This window comes from Dama dama, chromosome 9 (genome assembly GCF_033118175.1).
Source record: "Dama dama isolate Ldn47 chromosome 9, ASM3311817v1, whole genome shotgun sequence".
NCBI lineage: Eukaryota > Metazoa > Chordata > Mammalia > Artiodactyla > Cervidae > Dama > Dama dama.
In genome coordinates, this window is record NC_083689.1 from 54,746,622 (window position 1) to 54,761,134 (window position 14,513).

Below are 14,513 nucleotides of genomic sequence, written 5' to 3' on the forward strand. Positions count from 1 at the left end.
AAACAAACACGGGTTGGGGGGCGGGGGTTTTACCTGACGGATCAGAAAACCCTCAGTCGCCTCGGGAGAGGAACGGCGGCTCCGCAAAGGTGGCGACAGCCGCGCCTCTCTCCAGGTGTGGCGCTTCGCTCGCCGGGGGACGGGAAGGGAGGCCTGAGGCGGACAGAAGCCTTATTTCGTGGCAACATCGCCGAGGCTCTGGGCCTGGATCCCTGCGAGCTAGTGGACGCAGAGCCCTTATTATTTCTTGACGTTGGATACGGCCTTGTACAATCGGCTTGGAAAAGAGATATTTATATATAGCTAAGAAAGTTGATAGAAAAGAGCTGTGTGGTTCTGGTGCTTCCGGGCTCTCGCTGAGGAGCCATGCAGTTTTGTGCAACAGAAGTTCTCGGTGTAATTGACCACAGACCTAGGAGGCAAGATGTGGTTTGGGCCATCAGTGAGGGTACCGCTGCCAGGACACTTTTTCCTCCCAGATGCTTATAATCCCAGCGTTGGAACCAATGCTCTTAAAGTTTACGTTCTAAGCCCTTGGTGGTATTTTACTTTGGGGCTTAAAAACAAAATGGGGAGAGGGCAGAAAGTGTGCTTAAATGATTCACTTTGAAAGCTTTCTTTGATCCTTTAGCTATCAGCTAATATTTTAAAGTGAGGCATCTAAAAGCAGATGGTGCATGGATAGTGTTTGTCATCAGATAGACTTCATTGCTGTAGAAAATAGTGACCTGGTCTTTCCTTTTAGAGTGCCCAAGTGTACCTGATTTCTTTTCCCCGGTACCACATGATTTCTTCAGAAAATAATCTTCCAGTCTTCCAATATGTCTGTCTGTCCGTGCTTGGGGATGGGGGATGGGGCAGTGTACGCCTTGAGTACTGATGTAGAGACCAAATGGGAGAAGGAGGATGACATTCTGCAATCAGGAAAGACTTTCACACAATTCCCTTGTTTAAATGCTGTAGAACCCAGCCTTCATCTGGGCCTTCTTTAGTTCAGTTTACCCATAAAATAAACTTTCCTTCTGTGGGATGGGTAAGGAAGTCATCTGGCTTCCTCGAGTGAGATAGGGTTCCTGGACGTCCAACCACTCTGAACACAGACTTTTATTATTTGGCTGCATTGCCAGGCCTGTGGGATCTTAGTTCCCCCATCAGGGATCTAATCTGTGCCCTCCGCAGTGGAAGCTGGAATCCTAACCACTGGGACCTCCAGGGAAGTCCCTGAACTTGGACTTGCACACCTTCCCTTTTCCTTGGAAACTGCCTGCACAAACGGCCAGCCTCACAGTGTCTATGTCAAGTGGGTTTGTTTCTCCTTGGTATACCTCCTTATAGACATTTAGCATGAAACTTTCTGCCACCTCTGAATTAATCATTTCTTCACCTGCTTTGGCCTTATCAAAACAGATTGACATCACTGTCATTGACATCTCATCCCCTGCTGTCTCACCCACTATTCTTTCCCTTAGGGGCTACTATATCAGCAGGCTTTCTGGGAGAGAAAAGAGATTCACAAGAACAATGTGCCATTTTAAACTAGAAAATTTTTTAATCCTATCATATTTGTTTTTAAAAAATGTTTTGGCTTTTAAAACTGTCCATTATGACATATGGTTCATTGTTTTTTTATTTTTAAATATTTTAAAACTTTCTATTTTAAAATTTTGCTTAAAGCACATGCTGAGTTTTTACAAACATAAGAGATAAAGGTTACTGCAGTAAATCATTAACTGCTTCTGCATTAAGTTCATATATGTGTTGGAAAAACACATATATTTGGAAAAACCAAATTAGTAATCAGTGCCAGGGATCATGTGAGCATTAATAGAGAAATGGTCTGTAACTTCATTGAACAGTCAGACACAGTTGTACAAATATTACAGCCAGAGCTCAAGTTCCATAAAATATACTAAACAGGTGGACTTGGACCTGTACTGTATATACTGTTTATAGAATATACTGTAATACTGCCCAAAACAAAAGGCAGTCTTAACCATCTGAAACCATTTTTTCCTGATTCTAACTTAATCAAAATTATGATGCTTCTGTTTTAAATTTAAGCACACATACTCCCAAACACACATGGAAAATAATTTTGAATGAATGAAATTTCCAGATTTTCAGCGAAGATCATCACTCTTAAGAAGATGCATATCCACATCACATGTTCCCTAGATATCTGAGTAGCCAGGTAGGTTTACCAGAGAAAGTAAAGTCTGAGCTGAGGGCTGAGCAACAAAAAGCTAGCCATGAGATTATCTAGACTGTCCCAGAAAAAGGGAAATATAAGTGTAATAAAAGTAAAGCTCTGTAGTGTGAAAGAGCTGGGCATCTGTAACACAGAAAGGCCAACATCTATAGTTCCTGTGCGGTGAGCAGTTTTCCTAGTTTGTGTTTTTACAAAGAATTCTTACTGGATACTAAGAGATAAAAAGCAGAGTTCAAGACACAGTCCTTCAGACACTTGATCTGTCACAATTTTTCATCTCAAACATTTGATCTATAAATTCAAAATGTCTAGGCTTTATGACATTTAGAACTGATCATAAAGACTCCATGTACCTAATCTATAAATACAATGAAAAATGGAGGCCACAGTGATATGCTTATTGCAGCATTCTGTGTAATAGCATAGTTAAAACAGAACCTAAGTGACTAGCAATCGGGGAGTGAGTTAAAATTTGTAAAATTTCTGCATTGCTTACAATTTTCAGTTAGTCTTTTATCTGTACTTTAAACTTTTTTTAAAAATTCAATTTCTGTTCACGAACTCAGAGAAATATTGAAAACTGTAGCCTAACTATATATCACACTCATCAGACAAGGGAGCTGTGAGAAAAGTGAGTCTTTTTTAGAAACTCTGGGTTTACATGAAGGGAAATGGATCTTAAGTTTTTCTCTTTTGAAGTTTATGTAACAGATAATTACTCTTCATTATGGAGTCTTTATATTTATGCAAAACCATAAATAAATCTAACAAAAAACAAAGCTACAGTAAACTCAGTATGCTTATGCTGTAGATGTATGTATTGGAAACAATGTTTCTGCTGTAGTTTAAGCTTTGATTTAGAATGATTTTTTAATTTGGAATCAATCAACATTTAAAAGTTTCTTCATACACTTTTCTACCATTTTGATCACTCTTTCATTCAAGTTTGTAATCCCTGCCTAGAAAATAGGCAATGATTTGCTTCTATTCCAGGAATTGTTCTCAAATCCTTTGTATGTAAACTCAATAGCCAAAATCAAGGATCCCGAGGTAGATGATATTATCATCTCCACTTTAGAGATGAGGAAATTGAGGCAAACAGATTATTTACTTGCCCAAGATCACTCAACTCAGGCACTACAACGCCTGACCTTGTGATTTTAACTGCTTTACTCTTCTTTACAGTGACTAACAAGGCAAAATGCCTAATCTCAGTGAATTAACAGCTTAGTAAGGATATGAGCAACAGGTAACTTAGACTCTGGTATGACAGGTGCCTAAGAGTACTTATTCCAGTAGACTATTACAGAGGAAGAGGAGTAATTAAACTCCTTGAAAAAAGAAATGTAAATAAGCTCAGGACTGAAAACAGTGGGAGAATGGGAGATTAGGCTGGAAAAAACATTTGGATAGTTTAGGAAAGCTCTTTATTTCCTAACCTCCAAATGGAGCAGGTGGATTGGAAACATAATGTAAAGGTGATACTTCCCGATTTCTTTGCCCTTGCTGTGTTCTCTTCTTAAAATCGAACATAATTGCTTCTTTTCCTACAAAACAGAATCCAACTGGTCAATCTATTAAACCCCACCAGGAAACCACTTCAGAAGAGGGTAATATCCACTACCCCTAAAAGAGCAAGACACATTATAAAGTGAAACTTAACTTGCTTTTCTTTATTGTTGAACGTTATGAAATGACTTCCAATGCAAAAATATGAAAAATTGCTTTGAATAGCTGGAAAATTAGCTATAGCATCAAAAAACATATGTAAACAAACTTTACTGCCTCCAGACTAGACTCTACTGATTTACCTCAGATGTCATCACAGAGTAGCAATGGAAGCTTCTAAACGGAGAAACAGCCACAAAGTCCTGCAATGAAGCTGTGATTAATAACTAAGTTGAACTTTTCACTCCACTATTCGTACAACTTCTCTACATTTATCTGTCTATACATTCCTACTTCCTACGGGATAAACACCTAGCAAAGTGGTTCCAAAAGACAAATGAGATAGAAATTCACAAGACAAATCCAACAGAAGACAGTGGAGGAAAATGTGAACTACTACACAGTTTTACAAGCAATGAAAACAAAAAAATTTTCTCTTTCAATGCTGACCTCAGCATTGAATTTCACAGCAATGAAATTAACTATGAAACCACTCCTCACTTCTCTAGGAGTGATTCTAGCTCTTCTTGCAAAGAGCTGAGCTGCTCCTTTTCCCGGTCTTCCTTTTGTTTCAGTTCATCCAGTACAGCCTGAAATCTGTTCTTGAGAGCCAGGTTTTCCACTTTCATGATGAGATCCTCCTGTCGCTTTGCTCTGTCCTGGGTCTCCTGGAGCTTGCCTTTCATGTTATCAATCTGTTTCTGAATTCCCATAACCAGCTGATTGGTTCCCTCGTTTTCTTGGTGCTGTTCATCCGATTCATTTAGTTTGTCCTGTAGCTGCCTTTCCAGATCTTCTTCAGTGTCTATGATGTTTATATCTTCTTCATCTTGATGCTGTGTCTCATCTTCATCTTCACTGCTGCTGCTGAGGTCATTGAATATCTCCCGAAGCTCATCATGTTCTAAGGAGTCATGGCCCTGCCTGTGGCCAGACATTCCTGGGGAAGAGATATCAAGGCCTTGATTTTCTGTTTCTTTTGTCTCATCTTCAGCAATTATTTCCCAGCGGGTACTGACAGCTTCAGCATCTGTGCTCAGCAACCGCTTTACTTCTTTTTCCACATCTGGAGACTCAATATATTTCTTCTTTGCTGTCTTACGGAATCTTCTCTTTCTCACATTTTTCAGAGGCAGAGTAATTCCATGGTTCCATACAAATTTTTTCTCTTTGTCCTTATCCTTCTTTTTGCTTGCTTTGGGATCAGTAGCAGCAACTGGTTCCTCCACTGGAGGATAGAGATCACCGTCAACTGTAGAGACAAGCATCTGACAGACATCAGCTGTCTTGTAAAAGGTTTTTTTATCAATGGTTTTCAAACTCTCCATAACACATGGCAGGTCTACCAATTTTGCGGCCAAAGGGACTCGGTCCACTCTGACAATTCCATGACGCCCATCAGGGTGTAACTCAATTGACAGTCTGTCCTTCAAGTTGACATGGCCAGACTGTACTGCCCGCCTCACAGTAGAGGCATACTCCGGGGGTAGGCGTAAGATAAACTGACTCTCTAGTTCATGAGGAGCATCATCTTTGCTCTTACTCATTTTTATTTCTTTGTAATTCAGTTTTTCTCAAATAACCACTTTTTGCACTGAAAAGTTCCAGGTACTTCACCAGAAAGACCAGTTCTTTATAAACTTGAATCCTTAGTTACAAAGAGTTCTAGGTAGAACAGCAGCTAAGCATGTTTTTAATTAAGCCCCAAGTCTTTCTTAAAACGCCGTGACTGAACGCCAGTTGTTACTGATGCATTGCCTTATTCAGTCAGTTATGTCCATTTAAATCTATTAGCGGTAACGCCAAGTTTCAACCTCTAGATGCCGCTGCAGAACAATGCAGAGAAAGCAAATGGCGGCTCCTACGGATGATTTTCGGCACAAAAGAAAGGCTCAGCAGATACGCCCAAACCACAAACTCTCCCGGAACAAAGATATTCAAAATGCGGGGCGTAGTGAGCTCTCTTCGCCTCGGGTACTTACAATCCAGTGACGATTATAAGTCCAGATTCTCCGGACAGGAACGAGCGAGAAAAGCCACTCAGAACAAGAACGCCGGGAGCCGAGCGTCTCTTTCTTGATTCCTTTGTTCTTCCCGGCACTTGGCAAAGCGATCCGCTATTGATTATCGGTGAAATGACTCGGAACCGGCAACGTGAAATCTCGCACAGAGCCGCAGCTCCGAGCGCCAGCCTTTGCAACTCCGCAGCTCGGCGTGCCTCCGTCCGGGGCTGCAGACACAGCGGAAAAGAAAGCGTTACGTCACCGCGCAGGACTGGAGGCGTCTGTGAGTGACAGCACGCCTTGGGCGGAAGTGTAGGACGTTTCAGCGCACGCAGGCGCAACGCGCGATTACGGCGTTCGGCGTGACTTGTTGTCTCGCGAGATTTTGGTTTTACGAGAAGGTGGCGATCGTGTTTCAAAAATAGCTATTACCTTGAAAGTGTTTAAAGAAAGCAATTCTAAGAAAGATGGTCTCGCCTGCCTCTGCTAAGCCAGAGCTTTTACCAGCTTGCCGGAGGCCGGTTACTTCCTAGGCTTCCGTGGATTGCTGGAGATAGGGCGTCCGTGCAGAAATAGTGTTTGTTTTTGGAAACATCTCGGAGTCTCCCCAGGCTATATTCTTAAATCTGGAGCCGATAAAACAATTCATAACTAACCATGCCTGTGGATTTTAAAGTACCCGAATCAGTGGCGTGAGGACGTGCTGCCCACTATGTAATTCTGTGTGTGTTGATAGTGAAAGTGTCCTTAGGGGACCTGTGACTCACGGTCTGTTTGTGTTTTGGAGACTTCTGAGGCAACAAGGGTGATTTCTCTTTTAATATGTTAGGTGTAGGTATAAATGTAAACAGGGAACTTAGTGTTCTTCCAGAGGCCTGTGTTCATTTAGGACCGTTGTCTGAAAGACGAATGGTCTGATTAAGCTTTAACTGAAGTATTATCCGCTGCCACTAATTTGCCAGTAATTTTTTTAGTTTGGAATTTTTAAAAAATTCCCTTCTACTGTTCAGGTAACTTTTCTACTTGCCTCTTTAGGTGGTCAGGTATTCTTAACATGGATTTATAGTACTTCGGACTAACAGTGTAAGAGTTTTCACTTCTGTTCATTTCCATTTATTAATAGGATCAATTTGGTAGAGCATCACGATCATTAAAATTACAATTTCTGTTCTCTAAAATATCAACACCTGCATCTCAAGTTTAAGGGAATTCGTTTAAAATGTGATTAACATATAGAAATTTCACTTTCTTTTGTACTTATTGTCTCCCTCTCCTAAGATTGGAAGGTCCATGATAATTAAAAGTCTAATCGTGTGCTCATCTGGTCCCAGTGCCTCATATCAAAACGTGGGAGATAAAAATTATTTGGTAACTGAATGAAAAAATTGACCCATCTGAAGAACATAAATATAATCTAAATCCTCTAATAATTTGTGAGAGAAAATACATTCTGTATTGCCTTAAAATGAAAGAGTGTCACTTGATAGACATTTCCTCTCCAGTCAAGGGTCCTACTAATCGTTAGGAGGTGGGGGTTTGCAAACAGCAGGTGTAAATGTGTCCCTTTTGGTTTCAGCAGACTGTGATACTGTGTGTCATGGGGTGGAATTTAAATGGCTTGACCCCAGTTTGGTTTTTCATGCTAAGTATGAAGGGAAATTATGTGCTTGCACATAATTGTGCTTTAGTCCTTTGTTCTGTGATGTGTTGAAGAAGGTTCAGTTCAGTTCAGTTGCTCAGTTGTATCCCACACTTTGCAACCCAACCCCATGAACCGCAGCACGCCACGCCTCCCTGTCCATCACCAACTCCCAGAGTCCACCCAAACCCATGTCCATTGAGTCGGTGATGCCATCCAACCATCTTATCCTCTGTTGTCCCCTTCTCCTCCTGCCCTCAATCTTTCCCAGCATCAGGGTCTTTTCAAATGAGTCAGCTCTTGGCATCAAGTGGCCAAAGTATTGGAGTTTCAGCTTCAACATCAGTCCTTCAATGAACACCCAGGACTGATCTTTAGGATGGACTGGTTGGATCTCCTTGCAGTCCAAGGGACTCTCAAGACTCTTCTCCAACACCACAGTTCAAAAGCATCAATTCTTTGGCTCAGCTTTCTTTATAGTCCAACTCTCACATCCATACATGACCACTAGAAAAACCATAGCCTTGACTAGACAGACCTTTGTTGACAAAGTGATGTCTCTGCTTTTTAATATGCTGTCTAGGTTGGTCATAACTTTCCTTCCAAGGAGTAAGTGTCTTTTAATCTCATGGCTTCAATCACCATCTGCAGTGATTTTGGAGCCCCCCAAAATAAAGTCAGCCACTGTTTCCACTGTTTCCCCATCTATTTGCCATGAAGTGAAGGGACCGGATTCCATGATCTTAGTTTTCTGAATGTTGAGCTTTAAGCCAACTTTTTCACTCTCCTCTTTCACTTTCATCAAGAGGCTCTTTAGTTCTTCTTCACTTTCTGCCATAGGGGTGGTGTCATCTGCATATCTGAGGTTATTGATATTTCTCTCGGCAATCTTGATTCCAGCTTGTGCTTCCTCCAGCCCAGTGTTTCTCATGATGTACTCTAAATATAAGTTAAATAAGCAGGGTGACAATATACAGCCTTGACGTACTCCTTTTCCTGTTTGGAACCACAGTCTGTTGTTCCATGTCAGTTCTAACTGTTGCTTCCTGACCTGCATACAGGTTTCTCAAGCAGCAGGTCCATGCTGATGTATATATAATTTCCAGGATGATCTATTTCCTGTTTTTGAAGAAATGTTTCCAATGTTCTATTCCCTTAATTGTACCCAATTTTGATTAACTCATGGATATGAGTTTAACATGCCAGCCTCTGCATAATGCTTTTTTTAATCCTATAAAATCTGAGGCTGACCATGCTTATACATGAAAATAATCCAAATATTGCTTTGCATTTCACTTGCCTGTGAGTTTTATGATGCTCAAATCTCTTTATCACAGAAAATAATTTGAGATAAATTCTTGGCAATTTAGATTTTCCAAAATTATGATCTATTTCAGTTAGTAAACCTTGAAATAGAAGGTTGTCAGAGATAATTAAAAGAATCAACTGAAGTTACCCTAAAAGTATCTACCTCCTTCAATTGTGAAACATATTTTCTGCCTTTGAGTTTAATACATTTTCTGAATGCTGTTTATAAGGTGTAATTACACTGATCCTAGAGCTAAGGGTACTGCAATATCACCATTACCTTAATGTCTATTGATAAATTCAGTTTTTGTTTTCATCAAATCCATTTGATATATAGAAACCATTGAGTTGATAAAAGAATTACACTCCTGTGGTTGTTGCATAGAATATCTGTGATACTAGTGATGCAAATATTTGGATGAAGCAATAAGTTGCCCACTGTGGGAACAAGGCTCAAAGGGCTTCCTACCTGTGATAAATGAGTATCACAATCAGGCTAGTGCTATATGTTTGAAAATTCCTTTTAATAAACTTTCAAGTTCCTTATACTATGGAGGTTAAAAAAACTGTGGGTGTTCGGAGAAGCCTTGTTTATATTTTGGAAACTGAAAATTATAGGAGTGAGGAAATAGCAAATGCCCCCAAAATACACCTTATATACTGTTCCAGCAGTATATAATCAGTAAAAAGCAGGTTAATAATGTAGCAGCCTCTTGTATCAAACAGGAAGTTTCTATAGGAAAAAAGGTCAACCTACACTGGTTTAAACAATAAGAAAATGTGTTATCTCAAAAACCAGGTAGTCTAGAGTAACTCTGTCCAAGAGAAATACAATGTGAGCCACAGGTGAAAGCTACATATGTATGTTAAATTACCTAGCAGCCACATTAAAATGCCAAAAAATGCACATTAAATTAATTTCAATAGCATTTTATTTAACCTAATTATCAAAAATATTGTTAAACATGTAATCAGTGTAAAATTATTAATGATATATTTTATAATCTTATTTTTTACTGAATCTTCAAAATCAGGTGTGTATTTAACACTTAAGGCACATTTCAGTTTGGACTAGCCACTGGCCCAATGGCCACATGTGGGTGGGTGGTTACAGTATGTCTAGAAGTATGGCTGCCTCTAGGCAGGATAGAATCATGGTCTGGCATGAATTGTTTAACTGTTGCTAATTTTGGAGAATGAATATTTATTTTTTTTTCTTATTTTTCAGCCTTACCCTCATCTCCTTGTAAACTTCCAAAGTCTGTGGTCATAAGAAACCTGCCAGCAGTAACTGAGGAACTTCCTTCCTTGTCCACAGTAAGTTCAGAGAGTGGTTCTTTCCAACCAAAATCTGTCTTTCAGTTTGATTGGACCAGTTTAGATCATATGCCTATCCCTGGCTCAATAATAGTCACCAGGGGAATACCTTAAGCCTGTATTTTCAAAATGGTGGGGAGGAAGAGACATTCACTGATGTCTGGGGACATTTTGATTGTTGTACCTGTGGGATCTACTGGCATCTCATGGGTGCTGCTAAATATCCTACAATGCATAAAACATCCTCCCTACAACAAAGTTATCTAACTCAAAATATTGCAGTAGTACCAGGGTTGAGAAACCTTGCCCTAACCTTGTTATTTTTTAACTCATGGTTTTTATTATATTTTTTTCTTTTTCTTTAATTAATTAATTTATTTATTTTACTTTACAACATTGTATTGGTTTTGCCATACATTGACTTGAATCCGCCATGGGTGTACATGTGTTCCCCATCCTGAACCCCCCTCCCTCCTCCCTCCCCATCCCATCCCTCAGGGTCATCCCAGTGCACCAGCCCTGAGCATCCTGTATCATGCATCGAACCTGAACTGGCGATTCATTTCATATATGGTAATTTACATGTTTCAGTGCAATTCTCCCACATCATCCTGCTCTCGCCCTCTCCCACAGAGTCCAAAAGACTGTTCAAAACATCTGTGTCTCTTTTGCTGTCTCGCATACAGGGTTATTGTTACCATCTTTCTAAATTCCATATATGCATTAGTATACTGTATTGGTATTTTTCTTTCTGGCTTACTTCACTCTGTATAATAAGCTCCAGTTTCATCCACCTCATTTAGAACTGATTCAAATGTATTCTTTTTAATGGCTGAGTAATGTTCCATTGTGTATATGTACCACAGCTTTCTTATCCATTCATCTGCTGATGGACATCTAGATTGCTTTCATGTCCTGGCAGTTATAAACAGTGCTGCAATGAACATTGGGGTGCACGTGCCTCTTTCAATTCTGGTTTCCTCAGTGTGTATGCCCAGCAGTGGGATTGCTGGGTCATGTGGCAGTTCTATTTCCGTTTTTTAAGGAATCTCCACACTGTTCTCCATAGTGGCTGTACTAGTTTGCATTCCCACCAACAGTGTAAGAGGGTTCCCTTTTCTCCACACTCTCTCCAGCATTTATTGCTTGTAGACTTTTGGATAGCAACCATTCTGACTGGCGTGAAATGGTACCTCATTGTGGTTTTGATTTGCATTTCTCTGATAATGAGTGATGTTGAGCATCTTTTCATGTGTTTGTTAGCCATCTGTATGTCTTCTTTGGTGAAATGTCTTTTTAGTTCTTTGGCCCACTTTTTGATTGGGTCTTTTATTTTTCTGGAATTGAGCTTCAAGAGTTGCTTGTATATTTTTGAGATTACTTCTTTGTCCATTGCTTCGTTTGCTATTATTTTCTCCCATTCTGAAGGCTGTCTTTTCACCTTGCTTATAGTTTCCTTTGTTGTGCAGAAGCTTTTAATTTTAATTAGGTCCCATTTGTTTATTTTTGCTTTTATATCCAATATTCAGGGAGGTGGGTCATAGAGGATCCTGCTGTGGTTTATGTCGGAGAGTGTTTGCCTATGTTCTCCTCTAGGAGTTTTATAGTTTCTGGTCTTACATTTAGATCTTTAATCCATTTTGTAACTCATGGTTTTTAAAAAGACATCTATTTACTTGGCTGTGTTGGGTCTTAGTTGCCACACTCAGGATCTTCATTGCATCCTTTGGGGTCTTACTTCCCAGACCAGGGATTGAACCCATGTGCCCTGCATTGCAAGGTGGATTCTTAGCCACTAGACCACCAGGGAAGTCCCACACTAGGACTATTTTTTAATTATTAATTGTTTTAAGCCATATTCCTAACTAAACACTGGCAAGAGGAATAAGATCACCAGTATTGGCTTAGGTCTGTCAGAACCTACTATCACTGTGAATAGGTTCGCTGCCCCTTAAGTACACAGAGGGTGGCCCTCTAAAAAGGAAGTGTTAGTAGAGAGGAAAGGGCATGGCAACTGTCATAATCTATTTGGGTTGCTGTATCAAAATACCATAACTTGAGCAGCTTATAATCAATGGAAGTTTACTTCTCAGATCTGAAGGCTGAGAAGTCTGAAAAAGGCAGTGGCAGCTTTGCTGTCTGATGAGGGCAGGCTTCCTGGTTCATAGGTGGTAGTCTTTTTTTCTGTAACATCACATGGTGAAAGGGGTGGGGGGGCTCTCTGTGGCCCATTTTACAGAGGCACTAATGCCATTTATGAGGACTCCACTCTCATGACCTGATCACCTCCCCAAAGCCCTACCTCTCAATACCATCACGTTGATTAAGTTTCAACAGATGAATTTTTTGCAGGGGGACATAAATGTTCAGTCTATAGAGGTGATCAGTAGTATCCATGAAAGAGCAGATTATTAGGAGGATTATAATAGTATATATATATATATATATATATATATTCCAAAAAGGACACAATGTCCAATAAGCACATTAGAAGATGCTTAACATTACTAATTATTAGGGAAATGCAAATGAAAACAACAGTGAGGTACTACCTCACACCCACTAGGATGACTGCTATAAAAAGAACAGAAAATAATAAATACTGTCGAGGATATAGAAACCCTTATGTACTGTTGGTGGGAATGATGTAAAATAGTATAGCCACTGTGAAAAACTGTCAGTGGTTCCTCAAAAAATTAAAAATAGAATTACCATATGATTCATCAATTCCACTTCTGTGTATATACCCTAAAGAACTGAAAGCAGGGTCTGTAAGAGATCTTTATCACCCTTGTTCATAGCTGCATTATTCACAATAGCTAAAAGTTAGATACACCCAAGGTATTTATCAACCAGTGAATACATAAGCAAAATGTAGTATGTGTACATACAATGGAATATTACTCAGCTTTAAAAAGGAAGGAAATTCTTTTTTTTAATTGAAATATAATTAACCTACAACACTATATTAGTTCCAGGTGTACAACATAGTCATTCAGTATTTCTGTACATTACAAAATAATCACCACCACTGTAAGTCGAGTTGCCATCTGTCACCATACAAAGTTATTATGAGTTTATTGGCTATACTGCATTCTCCATGCTATCAATTTCATCCTTGTGACTCGTTTATTTTGTAACTGAAAGTTTGTACCTCTCAATATCCCTCACCTATTTTACTCATCCCCACACCCTTGTGACAGCCACCTGATTGTTCTTTGTATCTATGCATCTGTTTGTTTTATGTTTTCCTATTTTTGGTTCCACATATAAGTGAAATCATATGGGATTTGTCTTTTTCTGTTTGACTTACTTCACTTAGCATTATATCCTTTATGTCCATCCATGTTGTAGCAAATGGCAAGATTTTTTAAAAAGATTTATTTATTTATTTTTTGGCTATGGTGACTCTTCATTGCTGCAGTTGGGCTTTCTCTAGTTTTGGGAGCAAAACTTTGTTGTGGTGTTTGGACTTCTCATTTTCCTGGCTTCTCTTATTGTGGAACATGTTCAAGGGCTTCAGTAGTTGTGGCACATAGGCTTAGTTGCTGCAGAGCATGTGGGATCTTCTGGGACCAGAGATGGAACTGTGTCCCTTGCATTGCAAGACGATTCTTAACCACTGGACCAGCAGGGAAGCCCAAGATTTTGTTCTTATTTGTGGCAGTGTACATATGCCATATGTACATATATGTACACCACATCTTATTTATCCATTCATTTATTGTTGGACACTTAGGTTGCTTCCATATCTTGGCTGTTGTGAATGGTGCTGCAGTGAACATAGTGGTGCTTAATCTTTCCAAATTAGTGGTGGTCGTGTTGTTGTTATTGTTATTGTTGTTTTCAGAAATATACCCAGAAATGGAATTGCTGCATCATGTGGTAGTTCTGTTTTTAATTTTTTTAGGAACCTCACACTCTTTTTAAAAAGGAAGGAAATTCTGACATAATACTGCAACACGGATGAACTTTGAGGATATTATGCTATGTAAAATAAGCAAGTAAAAAAAATGACAAATACTATATGATTCCACTTATATGAGTTATTTAGAATAGTCAAAATCATAGAGACAGCAAGTGGAATGATGTTTGCCAGGGGCTGGAGAAAGAGGAGAATGAGGAATTACCATTTAATGGGTAGACGGTTTCACTTTTATGAGATAAAAAAGAATTCTGGAGATGGATAATTGTGATAGTTGCATGACACTATGAATGTACTTAATACTACTAAACTGTACACTTAAAATGGTTATGTTGGTAAATTTTATGTTTTATGTAAAATCGTAATTGAATAATGCAATTACTGATACTTTAAATTTTTTGTCAATATTTTCTACTTTTTATAGTGGTGATTTCTTTTATATTA

The 14,513-nt window shown here is 39.2% G+C and overlaps 1 protein-coding gene across 1 annotated transcript; it reads right to left on the reverse strand.

Moving 5' to 3' along the window:
• Positions 1 to 3,853: 3,853 nt before the first annotated feature.
• On the reverse strand, positions 3,854 to 6,136 carry TAF7 (TATA-box binding protein associated factor 7). The gene has a single exon (XM_061151526.1). It carries the CDS (start codon positions 5,422 to 5,424, stop codon positions 4,375 to 4,377), a length of 1,050 nt encoding a protein of 349 aa, XP_061007509.1. The 5' UTR covers positions 5,425 to 6,136; the 3' UTR covers positions 3,854 to 4,374.
• Positions 6,137 to 14,513: the final 8,377 nt, after the last annotated feature.

Coding starts and splice junctions, on each gene's coding strand:
- TAF7 (XM_061151526.1), bottom strand. CDS start 5,424: ATGAGTAAGAGCAAAGATGATGCTCCTCATGAACTAGAGAGTCAGTTT.